General features: G+C 41.9%; 1 protein-coding gene across 1 annotated transcript in view; it reads right to left on the bottom strand.

The window, feature by feature from the left end:
• The window catches only part of LOC105720607 (histone PARylation factor 1), a 35,903-nt gene extending 21,100 nt beyond the window's left edge, over window positions 1-14,803 (bottom strand). The window contains exons 1-4 of the mRNA XM_064370990.1: window positions 14,608-14,803; window positions 10,389-10,547; window positions 7,135-7,324; window positions 3,328-3,658 (exon numbers count right to left, since the gene is read on the bottom strand). Coding sequence (XP_064227060.1) covers window positions 3,625-3,658; window positions 7,135-7,324; window positions 10,389-10,547; window positions 14,608-14,803 — 579 coding nt within the window. The 3' untranslated portion in view covers window positions 3,328-3,624. The remainder of the gene's footprint in view (window positions 1-3,327; window positions 3,659-7,134; window positions 7,325-10,388; window positions 10,548-14,607) is intronic.
• Between the last annotated feature and the right edge of the window lie 8,976 nt (window positions 14,804-23,779).

Raw genomic sequence — 23,779 nt, 5'->3', positions numbered from 1 at the left:
ATGAGATCACATGGACACAGGGAGGGGAATATCATATACTGGGGCCTGTTGGTGGGTGGGAGGCTAAGAGAGGGATAGCATTAGGAGAAATACCTAATGTAGATGATGGGGTGATGGGTGCAGCAATCCATCATGGCACACGTATACCTACGTAACAAACCTGCACGTTCTGCACATGTACCCCAGAACTTAAAGTATAATAATTGAAAAAAATTCCATCTAGTGAAATCAAGAAGACAAGACAAATTAACTGATAAAATGTATCTGCAAAGTATAACAGTAAATAAAAATTAATGTCTTTAAACTATAAGGAAGTCTATCAAAGAAAGACTAATATCCAAATTACAACACATGTACAAAAAAGACTAATTCTAACCCTGATAGAAAAATGGGCAGAGTTCAGGCAGTTAAAAAAAAAAAACACAATGGCCAACAGAGAAGCGAAAAATATTTAACATTCTTTATAATTAAAGAAATGCTAATTAAAACAGTGCAGAATTTTATACCTGCACTGTTAATTGTATGGAAAAAACTAAAAAGACTAAAGAAAAAAAACTAAAGAAAAAACTAAAAAAGACTAAAAGACTAAAGAAAAACTAAAAAAAACTAAAAACTAGAAAAAACTAAAAAGACTAAAGAAAATCCCACAAAATTAGAAACAAGGAAAGAAAAACTACAAACACACACACACACATACACACACACACACACAAACTACTTTGGACCTGGCAATACTACATCTAGGTATTTATTCTAAAAAAAAAACCAGATAAGTATGCAAATAAAGGTATAAAAGGATATCTATGTCAGGGTTGTCTGTATTTGTGAAAAATCTTAAGCAACCCAAACTTTGAACATAAGCACAGTATTCTGCAGCCACTCAACATTATGAGGTAGACCTTAAATTGGCAATATGAAATGATAGACATAATGTATTCATAGGTGTAAAAAGCAGGACATAAAGCGCGATAATGAAAGAAAAAGACAACGGGGCTGTAGTTGCCAACTCAGGCTGAACAACATGTGGTAAGAACCATGGTAGACACATGTTCAGATCTTTCACAGATGATTACCTGTACTAATTGTCCATAAAGACGTAGCAATTAGGAAGTCATCAGAATCGTAATTTTATTATGAAGAATAAGGTGACAAATTCTGTCATCTTATGGCAGAATTTGTCATTTGTATGGGGTGTCAACTGCATGGGGTGGGTGATATCTGAAGCATCAGATCACAGGCGGCTAGAGTGACACACCGTCATGTTATGCATCATTAACCAATGTTCCTTGGGAAGAAATCTAGGTATGGAAAAGGTGAAGTGGCAGAGAGCCAATTAGTAAGAAGATGGGATGGAAAGGAGATGAGATGGAAAGAATGCTAAATATGGAAAATATGAAGCTGGGTTTTATATGCATCATTTAAGATTTTGGACAAGACTCAAAACCTCTACAACCCTCAATTTTGTTATCTATAAAATAGGATGGTAATTCCAACTTTGCAGATTTGTTGTAGGGAGTCAAATGATGTAACTCATAACAACTCTGCATTCCAAAGTATGCTAAGTTACTCTCAGTATAAAAACACGGATTTCTAGTGTGCTGTGCAGGCTCTATCATACTAGAATGGATATATTCTTACACTCACATCCAAGAGCAAAGCCACTGACTCACATATACTAGTGGAGTTGAATTCTTCAGTAGAAAAATTGGAATTAAATGAAGACCTCACAAAAGCAATCAAAGAACAATCTTACATATAACAGAAAAGGATTTGAAAGTATCATCATCCACAGGGAGGATTAAAAACAGGATTATCTTGTAAGTTCTTCTTTGCCTTTGTTTTTACCAGCTGTTTTTGGATAAAGAACAAATACTGAAATAAAACTTCATGGGGAGGGGTCTAGGACAAAAATATCTATGAAATATAAACCTCAATAATATCTTATTTATGGGGAAGAATTAAGAAAATCCCCTCTGAAGCAAATTATAGCTTGTGGTAGAAAAATAAGACTGATTAAATAATTTGCTAATAGCTATTATGTGTATGGATGCTCAGACTTTAGTCAAAACAAAGGATTAACTAGGCTACAAATTCGACCCTTCCTCCTCCTTACAAGGTGGGAGGAGCTTCCTATGAAAACCAGAAAGGTAAATGGCCATATAAAATCTTACTTTTTAAAATGTCATGTTGTAATGAGTTTCATTAAAATGTATGTTTTAAGAAAGTTTCCAGTCTATAGGACTAAAGAAAGCGTGCCTAGAACTTATCAGAATGTCATCCTTGAAGCTGAATCAACATCAGAGAAGGAACTGAAGATTTCATACCTAAGTACACTAAGGTACTTCACTACCAGTGCTAGTTTATTATGGAATAACAAGCTTTCCATGTAGCTTAGAACATTCAGATGAACCAGCAAGGGCAGACAAACAGTGAGAGGTTGGAGGAGTCTGGGGAGCCCTCATTCCAGTAACAAAAGTTTCTTTCCCTCAGAGACCATAAGAAAAAACTCCTATAGAATTCTCATTTACTCCAAAGCAGAAATCTTCCAGCTCGTCATTAACTTACTCTGAAATCTACACCTGAAAAACCAAAGGAATCTGTAAGGGTTCTTGGGTTCTTGCCGAGTTTAAAATGAAGAAACTGAGGCCAGCAGAAGATCCAATGTGAATTTATTCCGCTCCTGGGCGAGGTTCTGCGGTCCAACAGGAGGGGCTGGAGAAGTTGCACGGACTCCTCTCAGACATGGGGTTTTATAGGGAGCAGGCAAGCTTGCTATTGGCAGGTAGGCAGGGTTTGAATACTATTGGGTAGATTTACAAGACTCGACTGCTATTGGGTAGATTTACAAGACTCGACCGCTATTGGGTAGTTAAGACTCGAATGCTATTGGGTAGATTTACAAGACTTCTTTTGCATTTTGGCAGGGTTCTTTAAGGGAGGGCTAGGCTGTGTGAGGGGGGTGGGCGTGTCCGAGCTCCCAGAGAGGGATGGGGGGTGTGTCCGAGCTCCGGGCTAGGCGACTGGCCTTAAAGAATCCAACACTAAGAAGTATTTGCTCTATTACAAAATACTCCCCTTGCACTGCAGGCATTACGAGAGATGTAAAAGAAAATGATGGGATAAAGAAGGAAAAGGAAGCACTGCTTATATACACGTTTACTGGAGAAAATGTACGTATGTCAATTTCATTATGTACAAAGCAGCTTTCACTTAACTTTATGAAATGATTAACTGATAAACAAGATTAAAAGAGTGGCAAATACTGGCATGAGTTATTCAACCCCAGCAGCGATATCAGTAGTTATGCAATTCAACCAGTGTACCAACCCAAAGGAGCCATCTGACGCCTGTTTCAGTGGCATCATCCTAGCACCCGGGAGGGACAGCATCCAGCTCTTCAGTTAGGGCTAGAGAAGGGAAGGGTAGAGTAGAGACAAGAAGGAATTAAGACGGGGAGAAAAATCTGCTAAACAGCAAAACAGAGGCCAACAGATTGAAGTCACGCTTTCTTCTCTCTCTGTTTCAACTTCATGTTCTCTCTTCGAGTGAGGACCCCAGTTCTCTGGCTGCTTCTGTGAGTTTCTCATCGATGTTTTTCAAGTGATTGGTTTTCTTTTTTATCTGTTACTTCTTTAAGATTTTTTTCTTCAAAAATAATCTGAAAAAGAAGTAAAAGTCCTCATTACGTGGCAGGCCACTGTATTGAGTACAGACCTTAGGAAGTTGAGTCAAGTTAAACATGTCAAGTTCCATGCAAGAATAAGTCCACAGAACAATTACCAACACTTCTTTCAAAATCCCTAATAGTTTTCTTCAAGTGAGAAAAGCAGTATTAATTTAAAAAATGGCAGTCACAGAAAGAACAAATACGATTCAAATTTATATTAGTACTCTAATAAAGATATAAGGGATATTTACCAAGCTGAGATTAGTCAAGTTTTAAGTTGTATCACTTGACACTAAGATATGGCATACTACTATGGAGAAGGCTGACCTAACAGAAAAAGTAGACATCAAAAAAATTTTTCAGGGGCCAGGCATGGTGTCTCACGCCTGTAATCCTGGCACTTTGGGAGGCTGAGGTGCGGGTATCACTCAAGGTCAGCAGCTCAAGACAAACCTGGTCAACATGGTGAAACCCCGTCTCTACTAAAAATAAAAAAATTAGCTGGGCATGGTGGCGCGTGCCTGTAACCCCAGCTACTCAGGAGGCTGAGGCAGGAGAATTGCCTGAAACCAGGAGGCGGAGGTTGCGGTGAGCCGAGATCGCGCCATCGCACTCCAGCCTGGGTAACAAGAGCGAAACTCTGTCTCAAAAAAAAAAAAAAAACAGCCTGGTGTGGTGCACACGCCTGTATTCACAGCTACAAGAATTACCTGAACCTAGGAGGCGGAGGCTGTAGTGAGCCGAGGTCACGCCACTGCACCCCAGCCTAAGACTCTGTCTCAAAGAGAAACTTTTTTTTTGAGATGGAGTTTCGCTCTTGTTGCCCAGGCTAGAATGCAATGGCAGGGTCTCAGCTCACTGCAACCTCTGTCTCCCAGGTTCAAATGATTCTCCTGCCTCAGCCTCCCGAGTAGCTGGCATTACAGGCGTGTGCCACCATGCCCGGCTAATTTTTGTGTTTTTAGTAGAGACCATGTTGGCCAGGCTGGTCTCGAACTCCTGACCTGAGGTGATCTGCCCACCACAGCCTCTCGAAGTACTGGGACTAGAGGTGTGAGCCACCGTGTCCAGCTTTTTTTTATTTATTATTATTTTTTAAAGAGACAGAGGATCCTGTTATAATAACATTTAAGGTCAATAGATCTTTTTAATGTTGAAATTTGTGTTAAGAAAAATTTAGAAAACATAAAAGGAAAGTTTATAATCTTATACAAAAGCATAATCCAAAGTCGTTTTCAAAAGTATGTGAATATACAGCATGTGAATGCCACTTACAGAAATAATTTTCTATTTTATCAGAAGCAGGTTAAGATTTTGCCATCAATGTAAAAGGTCAAGAGTAAAATGAAAAGCGGGAAGGGTGTGCCAGACCCCCAGGAAGAAAGTTGCAGGGAGTAACAACTCCTAGGAGGAAACTGATGATTCACTGCCAACATCTGAGAGTTTCTAGCATTCCCTACAGCACTGTTATCAAAGGGCTTTGAACATTTATAGTGTGTACTAGTCTTAGCTTCATTTTACTTATCAGAAAAAAAAAAAAAAAAGGCACAGAGGACAATCAACTTACCCAAGTTCAGAGCGCTAGAAGATTAAACCAGTAGAGTTATCAGTAGAGCGGGTAGATTGAAGTGCCACAGAAACCCAAGCCACCAAAACCTAACTTCTGATTACAGCACACAGTTCCACTAAATCTCACCTTCAATTATTATCAGCTGTATGTCTAGAGGATTGTTTATATCAACCATAAAATGCAAATGTGATCATGTCAGTCCTATGGGAACCAATCTTTGCAGTCTTCCTCAATACTCTGGCATGGCATATAGCCATTCACGCCCCCTGTGCCACGCATTTCCACACTCTCACACACATACTGCTCCCTTACCTAAAACATCCTTCTCATTCTTTCTAGAAAGTCCTTAGGCATCCATCAAAGCCGACATAAAATATCCTCTTTTACCTCTGCCGCTATTGAAGGCACTTGGTAGTTGCCTTCCCACACATATCACATTATTGTGACTATCTCTGTAAGTTTTTGTCTCTGCCTACACCTACGGTAACACTTTGCTGTGTGATGCTTAAAGATAAGGTACAATGGGCCAGGCACGGCTCACATCTGTAATCCTAGCATTTTGGGAGGCTGAAGCAGGTGGATCACCTGAGGTTGGGAGTTCAAGACCAGCCTGACCAACATGGAGAAACCCTGTCTCTACTAAAAATACACACTTAGCTGGGCGTGGTGGCACATGCCTGTAATCCCAGCTACTCCGGAGGCTGAGGCAGGAGAATTGCTTGAACCTGGGTGGCGGAGGTTGCTGTGAGCCAAAATTGCGCCATTGCACTCCAGCCTGGGCAATAAGAGCGAAACTCCACCTCAAAAAAACACAAAACACAAAAACAAAACAAGCAAACATAAACCCACAACAAAAAACAAAAGATAAGGTACAATGTGCAACTGAAGCCATAACCACAAACATAAACACTTCGTGCTGTGACTTTAAATCCATTAGACTGCCTTGAACGCAAATGCATTTATACCCATGCATGTGATACGGCATCATGCAATGCTCTTTGGAAATAGTGGTTCACTAAGTTATATAGATGTACATGTTGAAACCTAACATATCAAATTCACTCCATTACATAATATCATGGAAAAAAGTGCTGTTGAGCTCACAGTGGTATTATAAGTTTCTCAATCTAATTTTTGTTTGAAACCTTGAATTTTATCACTGGCAAAAAATATGTGGTCAGTATATTTAAAAAAAGAGTTTACTCATCCTAGGAAAGATCAAAATGGTAACAGCAAGAATAACAGATGGTTCATATAACCACCAACAGGGGAAAACAGGCCTTTCATCTTGGGTGAGGCTAGTGAATAACTATTTGTCCTCATTGGCAGGACAGCAGCTGTATTCTAGAGGTCCTTGTGTTCTCATTGTTCAACACACGCCTATGAGTGAGAACATGTGGTATTCGATTTTCTGTTCTTGTGTCAGTTTGCTGAGAATGATGGTTTCCAGATTCATCCACGTCCCTACAAAGGACATGAATTCATCATTTTTGATGGCTGCATAATATTCCATGGTGTATATGTGCCACATTTTTCCTGTCCAGTCTATCATCGATGGGCATTTGGGTTGGTTCCAGGTCTTTGCTATTGTAAACTGTGCTGCAATGAACACATGGACACAGGGAGGGGAGCATCACACATTGGGGTCTGTCGGGGGGAAATAGGGGAGGGACAGCGGGGGGTGGGGAGTTGGGGAAAGATAGCATAGGGAGAAATGCCAGATATAGGTGATGGGGAGGAAGGCAGCAAATCACACTGTCATGTGTGTACCTATGCAAAAATCTTGCATGTTCTTTACATGTACCCCAAAACCTAAAATGCAATAAAAAAAAAGGAAAAAAAAAAAGAAGAAAAAAAATGTCGATCCAAAAAAAAAAGAAAAGAAAAGATCCTTTACCTGAAATACCCCATGTGATACTGAGTTTTCTTATCTCTAACAGTAATGGTCTGGAACCCGGGAGGATCATAATAAAACCTCCAATGAAGGTTAAAATTCAGGCCTATTGATTTTTTCTTCATTTTATGTTTTCCAGCAGGGATATCATCAAAATCAACTAATTGAAGTCCAAGGCTTGCAGAAAGTGAATCTATAAAGAAAATAAATTTAGACAATACTTTCTGGAGGCAGTTAGGAAATAATCCTTTTAGTTAGTAAACTACTTCTAAGCAATTGTCTTAAAAACGTTTCTAAAGTAAAAGAAAATCTTGACTTATGTGTGAAGATGTCAGTTATAAACACTCAATGGAAAAGTCAGAGTAACAGAAAAGCGGCATTTAGGTTTAGCATTTCCTCTGAATTTACCACTGAATTAGCTTCACATTTCAAACATTCCTGTTGTTTCTTATTTTAGCCAAAGTGAGACTGGTTTGTATTCCCATAGTCCTATTATCACACTGCGGTTAGCCTCAAATACTTGTAATATACACAGGTTAAGGGAGAGAAAGATAGATAGCAAAAATGTGTGGGTTAATAATAAAAAACAGGCCAGGTGCAGTGGCTCACACCTGTAATCCCAGCACTCTGGGAGGCTGAGGCGGGCTGATCACCTAAGGTCAAGAGTTCGAGACCAGCCTGGCCAACGTGGCAAAACCCCGTCTCTACTAAAAATACAAATTAGCCAGGTGTGGTGGCTCAAACCTGTAATCCCAGCCACTCAGGAGGCTGAGGTACAAGAATCACTTGAACCCTGGAGTCGGAGGTTGCAGTGAAACAAGATTGCACCATAGCACTCCAGCCTGGGTGACAGGGTGAAACTCTGTCTCCAAAAAAAAAAAAAAGAGTAAAAAACATTTCTATCTCCCTTTCCTCTACCTTAGCTAATCACACCAGATTCCCTTGACTCTTTGGCAATCTATTTGGCCAACCCTAACCCTAGATGATTCCATCTTCCTTCTCTATTCACAGATCACAGACAGGGAGTATTAATAAACCACAAAGACATGAAGTCTGTGCAAATGTACGACGTATAACTTCAAATGGGTCCTTGCTGCTTCTAAGAGGGAGGGGAGCAACACTTCAGGCGGCAGCACCCAGTTTTATAAGGAGGCAAGGATGAAGAAAGCAAAAAGTCCAGGGAGGGGCCACACCATGAATAGAAGCATGGAGATCATTTGACAGGAAAAGTCGTCTAGCTCAACTGGAGCTTAGGGGAACATACACTAATTTTTTTTTTTTTGAGACGCAGTTTCGCTCTTGGTACCCAGGCTGGAGTGCAAGGGTGCGATCTCGGCTCACCGCAACCTCCGCCTCCTGGGTTCAGGCAATTCTCCTGCCTCAGCCTCCTGAGTAGCTGGGATTACAGGCACGCGCCACCATGCCCAGGTAATTTTTTTGTATTTTTAGTAGAGACGGGTTTCACCATGTTGACCGGGATGGTCTCGATCTCTTGACCTCGTGATCCACCCGCCTCAGCCTCCCAAAGTGCTGGGATTACAGGCGTGAGCCACCGCTTTTAAAGCTACAAGAAAACTAAAACCATCCATCTCATTAGCCAAAGATAACACAGTTAACAGTCTAGTATACAGTAACAAATATCCTTACTCTCCACCCCCATAAACAGATACAAATACGTAACAAACTGAGACCGGTTGTTTTGTTATCTGCGCCTGTCTTCCATACTGCCCACTTAAAGTTTCTCAATATTTTTCCATGCTATTCAATGTTATTTCACATGGTTTTTTAATAGGGCATGATACTGCATTATAAAGAGGTAACCATCTATCCTCTTACTGATGGACATTTACTATTTTTTTCCTGTTCAAAAAACGTTTCAGTGAACATCTTTGCTACAACATGTTTGTACACAGACATGACTATTTTTAAAGAAACCGCAACATAATTGTGACCTATTGGCAAAATTCAGAATATGCATGAGTATCCATTTCCTTCAATAGCGTATGACGGTACTTACCAGTTAAAAAATTTAAACAATACAAAAGGGTATATAGTGCAAAGTAATGATCACAGCCCGTTAACAGTTTATTCTTTCAGAGACAAAGTAAGCACATAGAAAAGCATACAAGGTTATGTGTGTACTCCTCACCTTTTCCCCCTAAATAATAATGGCAGCATATTCAACACACTCTTCTTTTTCACTTAACATATTTCAGGCATGGTAGTTTATTATTTCCTAGAAGTCTGCCACATTCTTTTACAACAATGAAGATCTACTAAATTGATGTGTTGTTGGTAGGCACTGAAGCTGTTTCCCGTGTTTTGTTTAAGTCAATATCGTCAAACATAATTCTTCGTTTGTGTAATCCATAAGTAAAGTGCTTGGAAGCAGAACTGTTAAATCATACTCAGACTCCTGCAACACATGAAAGTGCTTGCTTTCCTTCCCATTCCCCCAGAATGTGATGAAATTATTTGCCTTTGCCAATAAAACAGGTTGACAGTGGCATTACGATAGCATTAATCTGTATTTCTTACTATATTTTCTCTTACTAGAAAGATCTTGGAAAATATTCCTTTTCTATGAACTGTTTATATTCTTGGTTAGGCTTCTTAAATTATTATATATATGTATTCTTTTTTGAGATGTGTCTCGCTCTGTCACCCAGGATGGAGTACAGTGGCACAATCTCTCAGCCTCTGACTCCCAGGTTCAAGCGATGATCATGCCTCAACCTCCTGAGTAGCTGGGACTACAGGCATGTGCCACCGTGCCCAGCTAAGTTTTATATTTTTTATAGAGACAGGGTTTCGCTATGTTGCCCAGGGTGGCCTCAAACTCCTGACCTCAAGTGATCTGCCCATCTCAGCCTCCCAAAGGGCTGGGATTACAGGCGTGAGCCACCATGTCTGGCCAATTATTATATTTTTTAGAGAGAGGTTCTTGCTCTGTCACAGAGGCTGGAGTCATCATAACTCATTGCAACCTTGAACTACTGGGCTCAAGGAAGGATCCTCCCAGCTCAGTCTCCCAAGTAGCTAGGATGATAGGCACATGCAACCATGCCTAGCTTTTTTTTTTAAATTTTTTTGTAGAGAAGAAGTCTCACTATGCTGACCAGGTCAGTCGCAAACTCCTGGTCTCAGGTGATCCTCCTGCCTCAGCTGGGATTACAGAGTGTGAGCCACCACATCCGGCCTGTTGCCTATTACATAATTCTTTCCATTTACACAAGAATGATTCTGGAGCAACTCACCAGCTGGCTTTTCAGGATCAAGGTCTTCACAGAACTTCCAGAAGTGATAGGAATCTTCAGGTAAAGAGAGCTTATAATGATTTTCTACTGCTCTTCGAAGGTCACTGAAGACATTGGCTTCACAGAATTTCCTTTTCTTCACATGAACTTTCTTCCACACTGAAAATTGGCACACAAAACTATATTATGTTTAGTAATTTCAGTAACTTTCCTTGCCTGACAATCTCACTCTTGTTCAACCAACTCTATGAGATACATGTGTTTTCCTTCAAACTCTAAATGGTATTTGAGTAAAATCTGGGAATTCATTTGAGCACAGAAAATAGAGTAGTTTATATGGTGGTTCAGAGGAATCCACACAGCAAGTCTTTAAATATATTTTTCTAAATAATGGAAACCATAAAAAACAAAAAGGTGAAAAAGAAATAGTAAAGAGCCGGAAGAGAGGAATCAACAAAGGGCAGATTTTGCCCTCTTTTGGTTAAAGGTGTGAGTCTTTTAAACAGATTCATTGATCACACCAGAAATAAATAGTCAGAAGTAACTGGATAGAAGCAATCCATCAGTTAGAAACCTGTTTCTTCTGCAACATCCAGAGTTGTGTCTGAGCTATTCACAACAATCATTACTCAGCCTTACACAGATACCTCCCTTTTGATTTTCCAAATAAGGAAGGAAGGTTAGTGACAATGTTAAACATCCACAGTTCCTAACAAAGTTAGCAGAACAGCACTTAACTCTAGGTCAAAAATCCAATCATTTCAGAAAAGGTCATTTAATGCCAGGATGAGGTTACAATACTCATCTCTAGCACCACGGTAATACAGGTTCAGTACACTAGGTTTTAGAATGCCTGTTAGATATTTGATACATTTCTGTAAAGATACTATGCTTAATTGGAGGTTCCATATGTTAAGTTTTCTAAGCAGCAATCTGTTTTTCTTTCTAGGAACCAGATTCTTTCTTTTTGGATTAAGTTCTTTAGTTTTTATTCTTCCTACCTAGAGCAATGGTTCTTGACTGGTGGTGATTTTGCCCCCTAGGGGACATCTGGCGACCCATTTAGTTGTAACGAATTGGAAGAAGGGTGCTAGTGGCATCTAGTGGGGCAGAGACCAGGGATGCTGAGCATCTTTTTTTTTTTTTTGAGACAGAATCTCACTCCGTCACCAGGTGCCAGGCCGGAGTGCAGTGGCGCGATCTCGGCTTACTGCAACCTCCGCCTCCTGGGTTCAAGCAATTCTCCTGCCTCAGCCTTCCAAGTAGCTGGGACTACAGGCGTGCACCACCACGCCCTGATAATTTTTGTATTTTTAGTAGAGACGGGGTTTCACCATGTTAACCAGGATGGTCTCGATCTCTTGATCTCATGATCCGCCTGCCTTGGCCTCCCAAAGTGCTGGGATTACAGGCGTCAGCCACCGCACCCGGCCGATGCTGAACATCTTACAATGCTCAGGATAGGCATCCTCAACAAAGACGATTGGCCCCAAATGTCAACAGTGCTGAAGTTGAGAAATTCTGAGATAGATATTTCTCATATTTATATTCTCCAGTTTTCCCAGTAGGCTTAAGTTTATTAATGTTATGTGAGGTATCATTCAATGTCTACAAAACGTATTGATAAAATCAGATGACAGAAGAATGGTCATGATGGCAATGATTCCAAGAGCAAACCGAACAGAACAAATTAAATACCTATTGGTAGGAGAAGAGTTATAAGGCTTCCAAACAATAGATTATTACACTTAATATTACAGTTATCCCTTGAGCAACAGGGGTTTGAATTTTGTGGACCCACTTATACATGAATGTTTTTTCCAACCAAATGCAGATTTGAAAAATACAGTATTCTTTGGATGCGAAATCCACATAAGAGAGATGGCTGACTTTTTGTATACTTGGGTTCCCCAGGACCAACTTTGGAAGTTGGGTATGCTCGGATTTTGGGATATGTGGGAGTCCTGGAATCAATCTCCTTCATTTACCAAATGGTTACTGTATGGCCACACAATATGAACCAATCTATATTAAATATTTTTAATGAGGAAAAAATTTCTTGATTATATGTAGCATGATAGCCTTTTTATGAAGTTCAAAAACTTAAAATAAATATTGTTTAGATATACACTTATAGGAGATAAGCCTATTTTTAAAAGGAAAGGAAAAACGAAATTCAGGATAGCTACATTGAACATGAGTGACAGAAAGAAGGCTGAATGGATAGGAGAGGAACACGTGTAGATCTAGAATGATTGTTTCAGTTTGGGGGGGGGTTGGGCAAAGGGTTCCAGGTGTTTGTTATATTACTTAACATAAATAAGGTAAAAAAAAACAGATGATGAATTGAACAATGGCAAGTTTATTATGCCAAGGATTATAAGGCATCTGATTTTTAAAAAAATTACGTTGAACAAAACGGCTGTTGAAAAATGAATCCAAAAGTGAGTATCAATAGTAGCAAGTAGTAATAGTAAAGATAATATAATCGTAAAAACAAATAGTAAGTCATACTTATTGAGAACTTATTTTGTGCTTTATTTCACTGTTCTAAGCACCTTCTGTGGATTAACTCATTTAATCCTTAACTGTCTCATGCAGTAGATACTATCAACCTCACCTTACAGCTGAGGAAATTGAGGTTAGCTTTCCAATGTCCCTAACTAGGAAGTGGAAGAGAAGGGCTTGAACCTCGGGTTTAAATCTGGCTCCACAGCAGATTCTCAACCATTTTATTATGTTGCTTCTCCAACTGCAAATACAGAACAGTAGGAGCTTATGAAGTCCTGAGCTGTCCTATCTTTTGTTTTCCTAAATGTCTTAGGTCAGGCTTTCAAAGGCTGCCTGCAACTTAAGATGTTAGAAAAGGCTTCGTCTGCCTTGCTGGAAGGGAGTTTTGCATAATGGTGAGGTTCCTGGGTTGACTCCTGACTCAGCTGATTTCCAACCTGAGGCAAGCTACTGAACCTCTCTGTGCCTTGTTTTCTCATCTGCAAAAAGGGCATACAGTACCTATATCATAGGGTTGTTACAAGGAATATTATTATGTAAAAATACACAGAACTAGCACATAATACACAAAGACTGGCCATTATGGTTATAGTCTCCATAGACTCATCTTCATTTCTGGTATTGTATTTCTAGTTACATACATCACTCCACCAAAACAGTTCTTCACTGCACCTTCAAAGAGAGAATGTTTTCAGCTGTGCCTTAACTCACATACCAGTTCCGCATCTCCGTATCCCTAACAATTAGAGTTCAGGACAGTTGTCCCCTTCAGAGGCTGCACTTCTCCTTGACCTTGGTATTCCTAGAATGCATGACCCAATATGAAGAATGCCTAGACCCATGGCCCTTTAACAGTTACTGAAGCCTTGTAAGAATGCCTCACCCTGTCTGATTGATAACACTGCCAGAGTCATTTTTCTCAAACTTGAGTTATCACAATGGCACTTCTTTCCCGCCTGGTTCCCCTTACTGCTACTGTAGTGGTTACAGAACTTCCGAAATCCTAGTGAAGTATGAGAGAATGCACAAACTTTCTCCTCCTTCCCTGTCAGTAGTGCTTTTAGGATCAAATCCCTTTTACTTTCCCATTTGCCCGGCTCCAGCCAACCCGAACGCTCTGCTTGGCCCGAACATCTCCTACACTATTATGTCTCAGAATCTTACTTCTAGACCTTCAAAACACATTTTCAAAGAGTTGTCTTAAGAGTCTTCTTTAACACCCCCTGGGACTTGTGAAATCCTCCTTCAGTGTTTCCACAGCACTTTCTCCACACCGGCTTTATAATCCCAAACAAAACAGTCACAGGAGAATACGTATTCGCTTGTGCCCCTCCTCCCCAGGGCGGGGGCTCTACAGGGAGCAGGGGCAGCCGGGCGGACCCCGAATCCGCAGCGCCCCGCACTGGGTCTGGTGTGTCATCGGTTCCCAATCAACCTGGCTGGGAGAATGAATGAACCGCTGGTTCGCCTAATCCGTTTCCCCAGGAAAGGGGCCAAGAGGAGCTGGGCAGAAGCTGCAGAGGCGCTACTTTCCTGGTGCAACCCCTACAGAGCGCGAAACAGCGCCCCGGGCAGGATCCTCGCAGCAACCGCAGCCCCCGGACACGCAGCAAGCTGCAGTCACCAGATGAATGAAACGCACCGCCTCCGGGTGCCCTGGCTGTCGCCCAAAGCGTCCGCGGAGCCTGCACAGCCTTTCCCGCAGTACCTGCGGCCCCGTCTAGCCCGGGCTGCGCTTCCCGCCACCGCCGAGCATTCTGCAGCTGCAGCGCCAGCAGAATTCCCCGATCCGCGGCTGCTCCCGAGCGCCGCCACCTGCTTCGGGGTTCAAAAGCCTCCAGTCCCAATCCCAGCACCGCCCGGGCGCGCCAAGGGAGGGGAGTGGGGAAGAAGGCTCCGCCCATTCCCCCGCCCCCGAGACCCGGCGCCGGGCGCGTTGAGGCCCCTCCCACTTCCCTGCTGGGCGTGCAGAAGGTGCTTCTGTCCGCGTGGCCAGCAGCTAGATTTTCTGGAGCACCTTCCAGGGCCGCTCCAGAGACCCCCAGACTACTATATCTGAATCCGTTAGGGTGGTCCAACTTTCCTCTTCAGGTGTCTACTAGAGGCAAGGTTGGACGTATACGGCTGCCCTCAATACAGCCCCTTCCTTGTTTTTGCTTCATTTATATTTACTTACAATGTTCATCCTTTTCTCCTTCTCCTCCATCCCTCTCCCTCCCATACTATACGGTTATTGGCTTACACTAATTCATTCCCGATTATCACCGAGAAGGAAATAAATGTCTGTCTCTGTTTGTCTCTGTGCCGTGGTCTTGTTGGTGCAATTTGGACCGTGTTTTCTCTACATCCCTGATATGCAAAGTGCAGTCCCTGAAGCAGCAGCCTCAGCATCCTGAGGGAATTTGCTCAAAACGCCAAATCTCAGCCGGGCGTGGTGGCTCACGCCTGTAATCCCAGAATTTTGGGACGCTGAGGCGGGCGGATCACCAGAGGTCTGTAGTTTGAGATCAGCCTGACCAACATGGAGAAACCCCGTCTCTACTTAAAAAATACAAAATTAGCCAGGCGTGGTGGCGCATGACTGTAATTCCAGCTACTTGGGAGGCTGAGGCAGGAGAATGGCTTGAACCTGGGAGGCAGAGGTTGCAGTGAGCTGAGATCGTGCCATTGCCCTCCCGCCTGGGCGACAAGAGCAAAACTCCATCTGAAAAACAAACAAACAAAACAAACAACAACAACAAACCTCGCCAATCTCAGGCCCTACCCAGACTTACTGAATCAGTATCTGCATTGCAACAAGATCCCCTGGTAATTCCCGTGCACATCAAAATTTGGAAGGCACAGCTCTCAACTGATGCCCTTGGGTATCCTTCACATTCATCCTAGCAAGATCTTATTCCTCATTCCTGAGATGAGTTCTGTATATCCTGAATCTGTGTCTTTCTTTTTCTTGATTATATACCCTCATATTGTAGAAGGCCAATAGTTTCTTGAGGGAGGTTGCTGCCTGGTCTTTTTTTCCCACAGAGCTTGCATGTCTGAAACTGCTTTTCTGGCTGAGCACAGAGTTCAAGATTGAAAATGACTTTCACTCAGAATATTGGAGGGCGTGCTCCACAATATTTTAACTTACAAAATTGTTGAGAAACTCTGCATCATTATGTTTATTTCCTTCTCCTTCACAGGTCACTAAATTTTGTGATACCTAACCAGCTTTTGTTTCTGTTTTGTTTTGTCTCAAGAAGCTTTAGGAGGATCTTCTCTTTCTTCTCAGTGTTCTAAGACACAATCGAGTGTCTTGGTTATGGGTCTTTTCTCGTTTCTATTGATCAGTTTTTCAATTCTGAAATACGTGTGCTTCAGTTATGGGAATTCTTCTGGTATTATTAATTTGATCATTTCTGCCCCCCACCTTACTGTATCTCTTCTTTTTTTAAAATTTGTTATTTAGATCGTGGACCTTCTTGGCTGATGTTTTTTCTTACCTGTCTGGCCTATTTTCTCTCTCTTCATCTTTTTGTTCTACTTTCTCTGTGACTTTTTCAACTTAATTGTGTAGGTAACCCCCAGCATGGGCACCGAGGAAGGAGAGCTGTGCAAACCCCAGGCACAATTAGTGCCTGAAGAATATCTTAGTTTATAGTGTTATTACTCAGCTATTTCCTTTTTCTATATAATCATATATAACTTACAGCTTAATATATCTAGCTTATATAAACATACTTAGTACTTATATCTAGCATACTTAGTTGCATATGAGCTTTCTATGTAGTCATATAAATATTATAGTCTATATAATCATATAGATATTCTATATAATCATATAGGTATTGTAGTCAGAGCTGTACCGACTCATTTAGTGCTGATTTATAGAATCCTTCTATATAACCATATAGTAGTTTGTAGTAGGAGGAATGCCTAGAGCAGTCACAAAGCAGAAGCAGTACATGGGAAAACAGCCAGACCAGGACAAGAACCAAAGACCCAGGCAGTGGCCTCCCTGCCTGAAACGGCACACACAGTATGGCAGGCTTCGAGCAAGTGCCTCTCCTCCTGATAAAGGAGTTGTAGTACCTTGCCTCCGGTTCCTGTAGAAAGTAGGCCTCAGGCCTGAGATCCCGCAAATAACCGAGGGAGAAGAACCCCTCTGGTGTGACCAGGTCATGGCAGCTGTACACCCTGTCAGCCTTTTCTCATTTCTGTGCTAGCTCAAATCATCCTCCCACTGACAAGTCTGTTAGCTCCCACTGCATTGGCTTACAGTATCCTTCTATTTTTTATTTATTTATTTTTTTTGAGACGGAGTTTCACTCTTGTTACCCAGACTGGAGTGCAATGGCGCAATCTCGGCTCACCACAACCTCCGCCTCCTGGGTTCAGGCAATTCTCCTGCCTCAGCCTCCTGAGTAGCTGGGATTGCAGGCACGCGCCACCATGCCCGGCTAATTTTTTGTATTTTTAGTAGAGACAGGGTTTCGCCATGTTGACCAGGATGGTCTCGATCTCTTGACTTCTTGATCCACCAGCCTCGGCCTCCCAAAGTGCTGGGATTACAGGCGTGAGCCACTGTGCCCAGACACAGTATCCTTCTATTAGAAATCCTTGGAAGTCTCCAGCCCCCAGATAAGAAGTGTTGTGCATGACACTTGTTGCACACAGCCCACCTCCTTGCTTTGGTGGCCTAATGGGGGTGGACTCCTTTTCTGTACACGACCCTCTACTACTGTGAACGGCACGGCCCCCTACTACACCCAGCCCTCTCTCTGCCCAGGTGACCTAATGGGGTGGCCCCTTGCCTGCTACTCACATGATTATGTATGCCCTATCATTAAGCCTATAGATGACCTCACTCACGACCCTGCCCCCCCTGCTTTGTACCCAATAAATACGGATGCTTCTGGATGTTCAGGGCCTTGCCTGTCTCTGCTCATAGGCAGTGTGGCCCCCCGAGTCCAGCTGCTCTTCTCCAGTTCTTCAGTGTCTTGTCTCTTTAGTTCTCAGAATCTGCACCTCAGCACAGCATAAGGGACACCCCATGATCCTGTGGGGCTCATAGCCCTACATAACTGGACAAATGACTATCAGATTACTTTATTTCTTTTATTATACCTTCATTTCTAAGTGCTCTTTTTATTCCCTGTTCTTTTATAGCATTACATTATTTTTTTCATGAATATAAATCCTTTTATCTCTGAAGATGTAAATCATAGAGTTTTTTCAATCCTTTCTACATAACTGCATTGACTTTGATTCTTTTGAGTCTTTTTTGGTTGTTCGTTTGTTTAAATTTGGTCCCTGTCTTTTCTGCTAGAGGCATTTTTCATTTTGTGTGGTGATCCTTGCTGTCCTTTTATATGTAAACGTGATGCTCTTACAAAGGTGCTTTGGGGACATTGGCAAGGCTTGTTCACTGCTGGACAGGGTGTAAGATGATGGGACAAGGGCCAGTGGTTTATTTTCTTCTAGCAAGTACTCTTTTAATTTCTTGCTTTGAGAATATACAGACTTCTTGGAGCCCAATGCGGGAAGGAGGCTGGGAGTCTTAATAATTTCATTATATGCACTGTATTAGTCAGAGTTCTCCAGAGAAACAGAAAGAATAGATATCTATATCTGTATCCATCTATTAGCTCCTGTGATTATGGGAGTTGAGAAGCTGCACAATCTGCTGCCTGTGAGCTGAAGACCCAGAAGCCCCATGTTGTAGTTTGAAGCCCTGATAACTGGGGAGTCAGTGGTGTAGATTCCAGCCCGAGTTTGAAGTCCTGTGAACCAGGATCATGGAGGGGAGGAAAAGATTAAGGATTCAGTTCAAGAAGTCTAGCAGAGCCAGGCGCGGTGGCTCACTCCTATAATCCCAGCACTTTGGGAGGCTGAGGCAGGTGGATCACGAGGTCAAGAGATCGAGACCATGCTGGTCAACATGGTGAAATACCGTCTCTACTGAAAAATACAGAAATTAGCAGGGCATGGTGGAGCATGCCTGTAATCCCAGCTACTCAGGAGACTGAGGCAGGAGAATTGCCTGAACCCAGGAGGCGGAGGTTGCGGTGAGCCGAGATCGCGCCATTGCACTCCAGCCTGGGTAACAAGAGTGAAACTCCGTCTCAAAAAAAAAAAAAAAGTCTAGCAGAGAGTGACTCCTCCCTTTCTCTACCTTTTTGTTTTATTCAGACCCCGAATGGATAAGATGATGCCCACCAACATTGGGGAGGGTAATCTCTTGTGCTCATTGCCCTCACAGACACTCAGAAATACTGTTTAACCATCTGGGCATCCTGTGGTCCAGTCAAGTTGACACAGAAAATTAACTCTCCACCGGGCGCGGTGGCTCATGCCTGTAATCCTAGCACTTTGGGAGGCCAAGGAGGGTGGATTACTTGAGGTCAGGAGTTCGAGACCAGCCTGGCCAACATGGTAAAAACCCCCGTCTCTACTAAAAATGCAAAAATTAGCCAGGTGTGGTGGCACGTGCCTGTAGTCCCAGCTACTTGGGAGGCTGAGATACAAGAATCACTTGAACGTGGGAGATGGAGGTTGTAGTGAGCTGAGATCACGCCACTGCACTCCAGCCTGGGTAACAGAGTAAGACTCCGTCTCAAATAAAATAAAATAAAATAAAATAAAATAAGATTGAATTATCATGCATACCTTCACTTACACCACTGTTTCATAATAGTATTTTTACCTTCAGCTGGATCTGGTGTCCGTGAATGCATATCCTGGTTCCATATCTCCCAAAAGAAATAGTCTTGCAGGTTTCAGGTTGGGAATGAGGGATTGAGAATGTTTCCCTGACTCTGCCAGGAGAGGAGATCTGTCAGTCTTCACTGCTTCTGGAACTTTGAATGGTCTCTCTCCAGCTCGTCCCACTGAACAGGTATGGTACTTGCAATTCCTGAACCTTTGTGAGGTTCTGCAGGGTCAGCGAGCTTGCTTCCAGGCATCACCTGTGAAAACACTTGGGTTTCAGTTTTCTCTGGGAAGTCCATATGTTCACCAGTATATTAGTCCGTTAAAGCCGTTATGAAAAATTTGGTATACTTCTTCAGGTTATCGGTATCTTTTAAAAAAATTATTTAATTAATTATTTTTAAATTATACTTTAAGTTCTGGGATACATGTGCAGAATGCGCAGGTTTGTTACGTAGGTATACACGTGCCATGGTGGTTTGCTGCACCCATCAACCCGTCATCTACATTAGGTATTTCTCCTAATGATATCCCTCCCATTGCTCCCACCCCCTAACAGGCCCCGGTGTGTGATGCTCCCCTCCCTGTGTCCACGTGTTCTCATTGTTTGACTCCCACTTATGAGTGAGAATATGCGGTGTTTGGTTTTCTGTTCCTGTGTTAGTTTGCTGAGAATGATGGTTTCCAGCTTCATCCATGTCCCTGCAAAGGAAACAAAGTTCGTATTAATCAATGTTTTATATCTAGTACTTACTATGAAATAGTACTATTCTTTTTTAATGTTTATTTCTAATTGACAGATAATTGTGTATACTTACATAATACAATACGATGTTTTGATATATGCATACACTGTGGAATGATTATATCAAGCTAATTTACATATTAGTTACATCAAATACCTATTATTTTTGGGAGTGAGAACATTTCAAATCTACTCTTCTAACAGTGTTGAAATATGTAATACATTAGTATTAGCTATGGCCACTAGGTGGTGCAATAGATCTGAAAAACATATTCCTTCTGTCTAAAACTTTGTATCCTTTGATCAATATCTCTGCAGTTCCCACTTCCAATCCCCAGCCTCTGTAACCACCATTCTACTCTCTACTTCTGTAAATTCAACTTTTTTAGATTTCACATATAAGTGAGATTATGCAGTATTTGTCTCTCTGTGACTGGCTTATTTCACTTAGCATGTTTTCTAGTTTCATCTATGTTGTCAAAAATGAAAAAAAAATTCATTTTTTAAGGCTGAATAGTATTCCAAACCATATTATCCATTCATCTGTTAATGGATGCTTAGGTAGGCTATTGTGAACAATGCTGCAATGAAACGGATGCCCAGATATCTCCTTAACATATTGATTGCAAATTCTTTGTATATATACTCAGGAGTGCAATTGCTGGATCATATAGTAGTTCTATTTTTAATTTTTTGAGGAACTTCCATACTGTTTTTCATAATGGCTGTATTTATTTACACTCCAACCAACAGTGTATCAGGGTTCCCTTTTTCTTATATTCTCACCAACCCTTGTTATCTTTTTTTTTTCTTTTTTCTTTTTTTTTTTTGAGACGGAGTTTCGCTCTTGTTACCCAGGCTGGAGTGCAATGGCGCGATCTCGGCTCACCGCAACCTCCGCCTCCTGGGTTCAGGCAATTCTCCTGCCTCAGCCTCCTGAGTAGCTGGGATTACAGGCACGCGCCACCATGCCCAGCTAATTTTTTGTATTAGTAGAGACGAGGTTTCACCATGTTGACCGGGATGGTCTCGATCTCTTGACCTCGTGATCCACCCGCCTCGGCCTCCCAAAGTGCTGGGATTACAGGTTTGAGCCACCGCGCCCGGCCAACCCTTGTTATCTTTGATAACGTCTATTGCTACTGTAACAGGTGCCAGGTACCATTTCACTGTGGTATGAATTTGCATTTCTCTGTTAACTAGGGATGTTGAGCATTTGTGAATCAACCACAATAGTAATAAGTGCTTTGCTAAGACTAACTCATTTAAGCCTCATAACAGTCCTGTGAGGTGATTTCTATTTCTTCTTTCATTTTACAGACAAGGCAGCTAACATTCAAAGAGGTTAAGTGAATTGTCTCGAACTTCTGACCTCAGGTGATCCGCCCGCCTCAGCCTCCCAAAGTGCTGGGATTACAGGCATGAGCCACCGTGCCTGGCAAGTGGATTGTCTAAAGTCACACAGCAAGCACTGGAGGGTGGGATTCAAACCTGAAGAGTCTCTCATTTCAGAGGACTTTCAACACTATGCAATACTGTCTCTCTAGCAATCAGCCAGATTGAATAAGGTCTGTAGTTCACAGAGCCACCTGCATTTTTAATTTGGTTTAATTAACTTAGGAAATTTGTATCTAAAGGATGTATATATATATATATATATATCTTTTAATAGAGACAGGGTCTCACTATGTTGCCCAGGCTGGCCTCAAACTCCTGGGCTCAAGCCATCCTCCCACCTCAGCCTCCCAAAATGCTGAGGTTACAGGTGTGAGCCACCATGTCCCACCAGGATATATATGCTTTACTGTATTTTCTGAACCTCCCTTTAATCAAGAGAGTGGACAAAACTGTGGGTCCCTCATTTTCAAAATAGCGCGTAAAAGAGGAAATAAGGATATTAGACGTTCAATTATTTTCTGCTGTCCTCTTTAGGTTGATTGGGGGCCTCTTTGCCACTACTTTGGGAGGATAACTTACCTTCTTATCCACTAAGGGCGAATGGGAGCTTTTCCCATGTCTTCATGTTTGCTGGGAAATTTTCAAATAAAATTCACTGGGAGTGGTTTGAAATTGCAGAATATTTAGCCTCCCAATGTTTTGTTTTTTTCTAGAGACTTGGATGTAAATAATATCCTCTTTTGAGATTTGTATCTTTTAAAGACATTTTCTTTTAAGTTTCTCAGTGAAACAAAGAAAAAATTAGAAGGTGGCTGGGTGCAGAGATTCATGCCTATAGTCCAGCACTTTGGGAGGCCGAGGGAGATGGATTTGCTGAGCTTAGGAGTTCGAGACCAGCTTGGGCAACATGGCAAAATCTTGTCTCTACTAAAAATACAAAAATTATCTGGGCATGATAGCACATGCCTGTGGTCCCAGCTACTCAGGAGGCCTAGGTGGGAGGATCGCTTGAACCCAGGAGGTGAAATTGCACCATTGCACACCAGCCTGGGTGAATGATGGAAGTCATTCACTCTGGCAGTCAGGAGTGAGATGAGTCCCTGTGACTCCAGCTGTTGGCCACTGCTAGAGGATAAATCAGCTTTGAGAAGGCCCAGAGCACCCACAGCATGATGATTCTGATTCCCAAATATGTTGTCAACTAGGACTTCTTTTAAAGGCTATTGATAGTGGGGGATCTAAGGAGGGAGATACGGGGGATTGTATTACAGAAAAAACAGAGTTGGGAAGGATAAATGTTTTGTCTAAATTGCTGTATTAAAAGTCATCAGAAGCTTCAGGCAGAGCTGATCCCACACAATTGTTACTGAAGGGCTACCTTTAGTTAGCACTAGCTGGATGATCCAAACACAACCCCAGAAGTTCTCCAGTCTTCATATTTACAGTGGATGAAAAGTCCAGCTGATTCACCAATTCATTCCTTTTCCTCCCACAATTTCCTAGAATCTAGCTCTGAGCACAAACTAACACATAATGGGTGGTCAATAGATATTAATTGACTTACCGGCATCTTTAATGAAGAGCAGTCACCATCATTAAATAGTTACATCCTTTCCTCCATTTAGTAATTTGTTCATCCAAAACATTTAGTAAGTCCCAATTATGTGTCAAAACTATGTTAGGTGGTGACAAGTTGCTACGTTCCAGGAGCTCAGAGTGTACTGAGGAGTCCTATGAATGTACAGTCAGTATTCCCACTAGTCACATAGAAGAGGTGTAAGAATTATGTAAGCCTTTATCACACTCCAATCTTCCAGGCACATTGCTCCAGAGGAGTCTCTTTAAAAGAACTGATCTAATCATCGTACACTGTGACTATCACAGAGTTGATCAGACCAAAAATTCTGAACGAGTAGTGTTACTACCAGGAAATCAGAAATGACACAACGAAGGGCGATGTGGTGGATGTGAGGCGTTTGCTAGGTGGTATTACAAGGGAGCATCAAAAGCAGCAACTCAGATCAAGATCATGGAAAACAGCCAA

Source organism: Aotus nancymaae, unplaced genomic scaffold (genome assembly GCF_030222135.1).
Source record: "Aotus nancymaae isolate 86718 unplaced genomic scaffold, 86718_ANA_hifiasm-v0.15.2.pri h1tg000115l, whole genome shotgun sequence".
NCBI classification, from domain to species: Eukaryota; Metazoa; Chordata; class Mammalia; order Primates; family Aotidae; genus Aotus; species Aotus nancymaae.
Note: the sequence above shows the minus strand (reverse complement) of the source record. Positions and strands in the feature narration are given on the sequence as shown.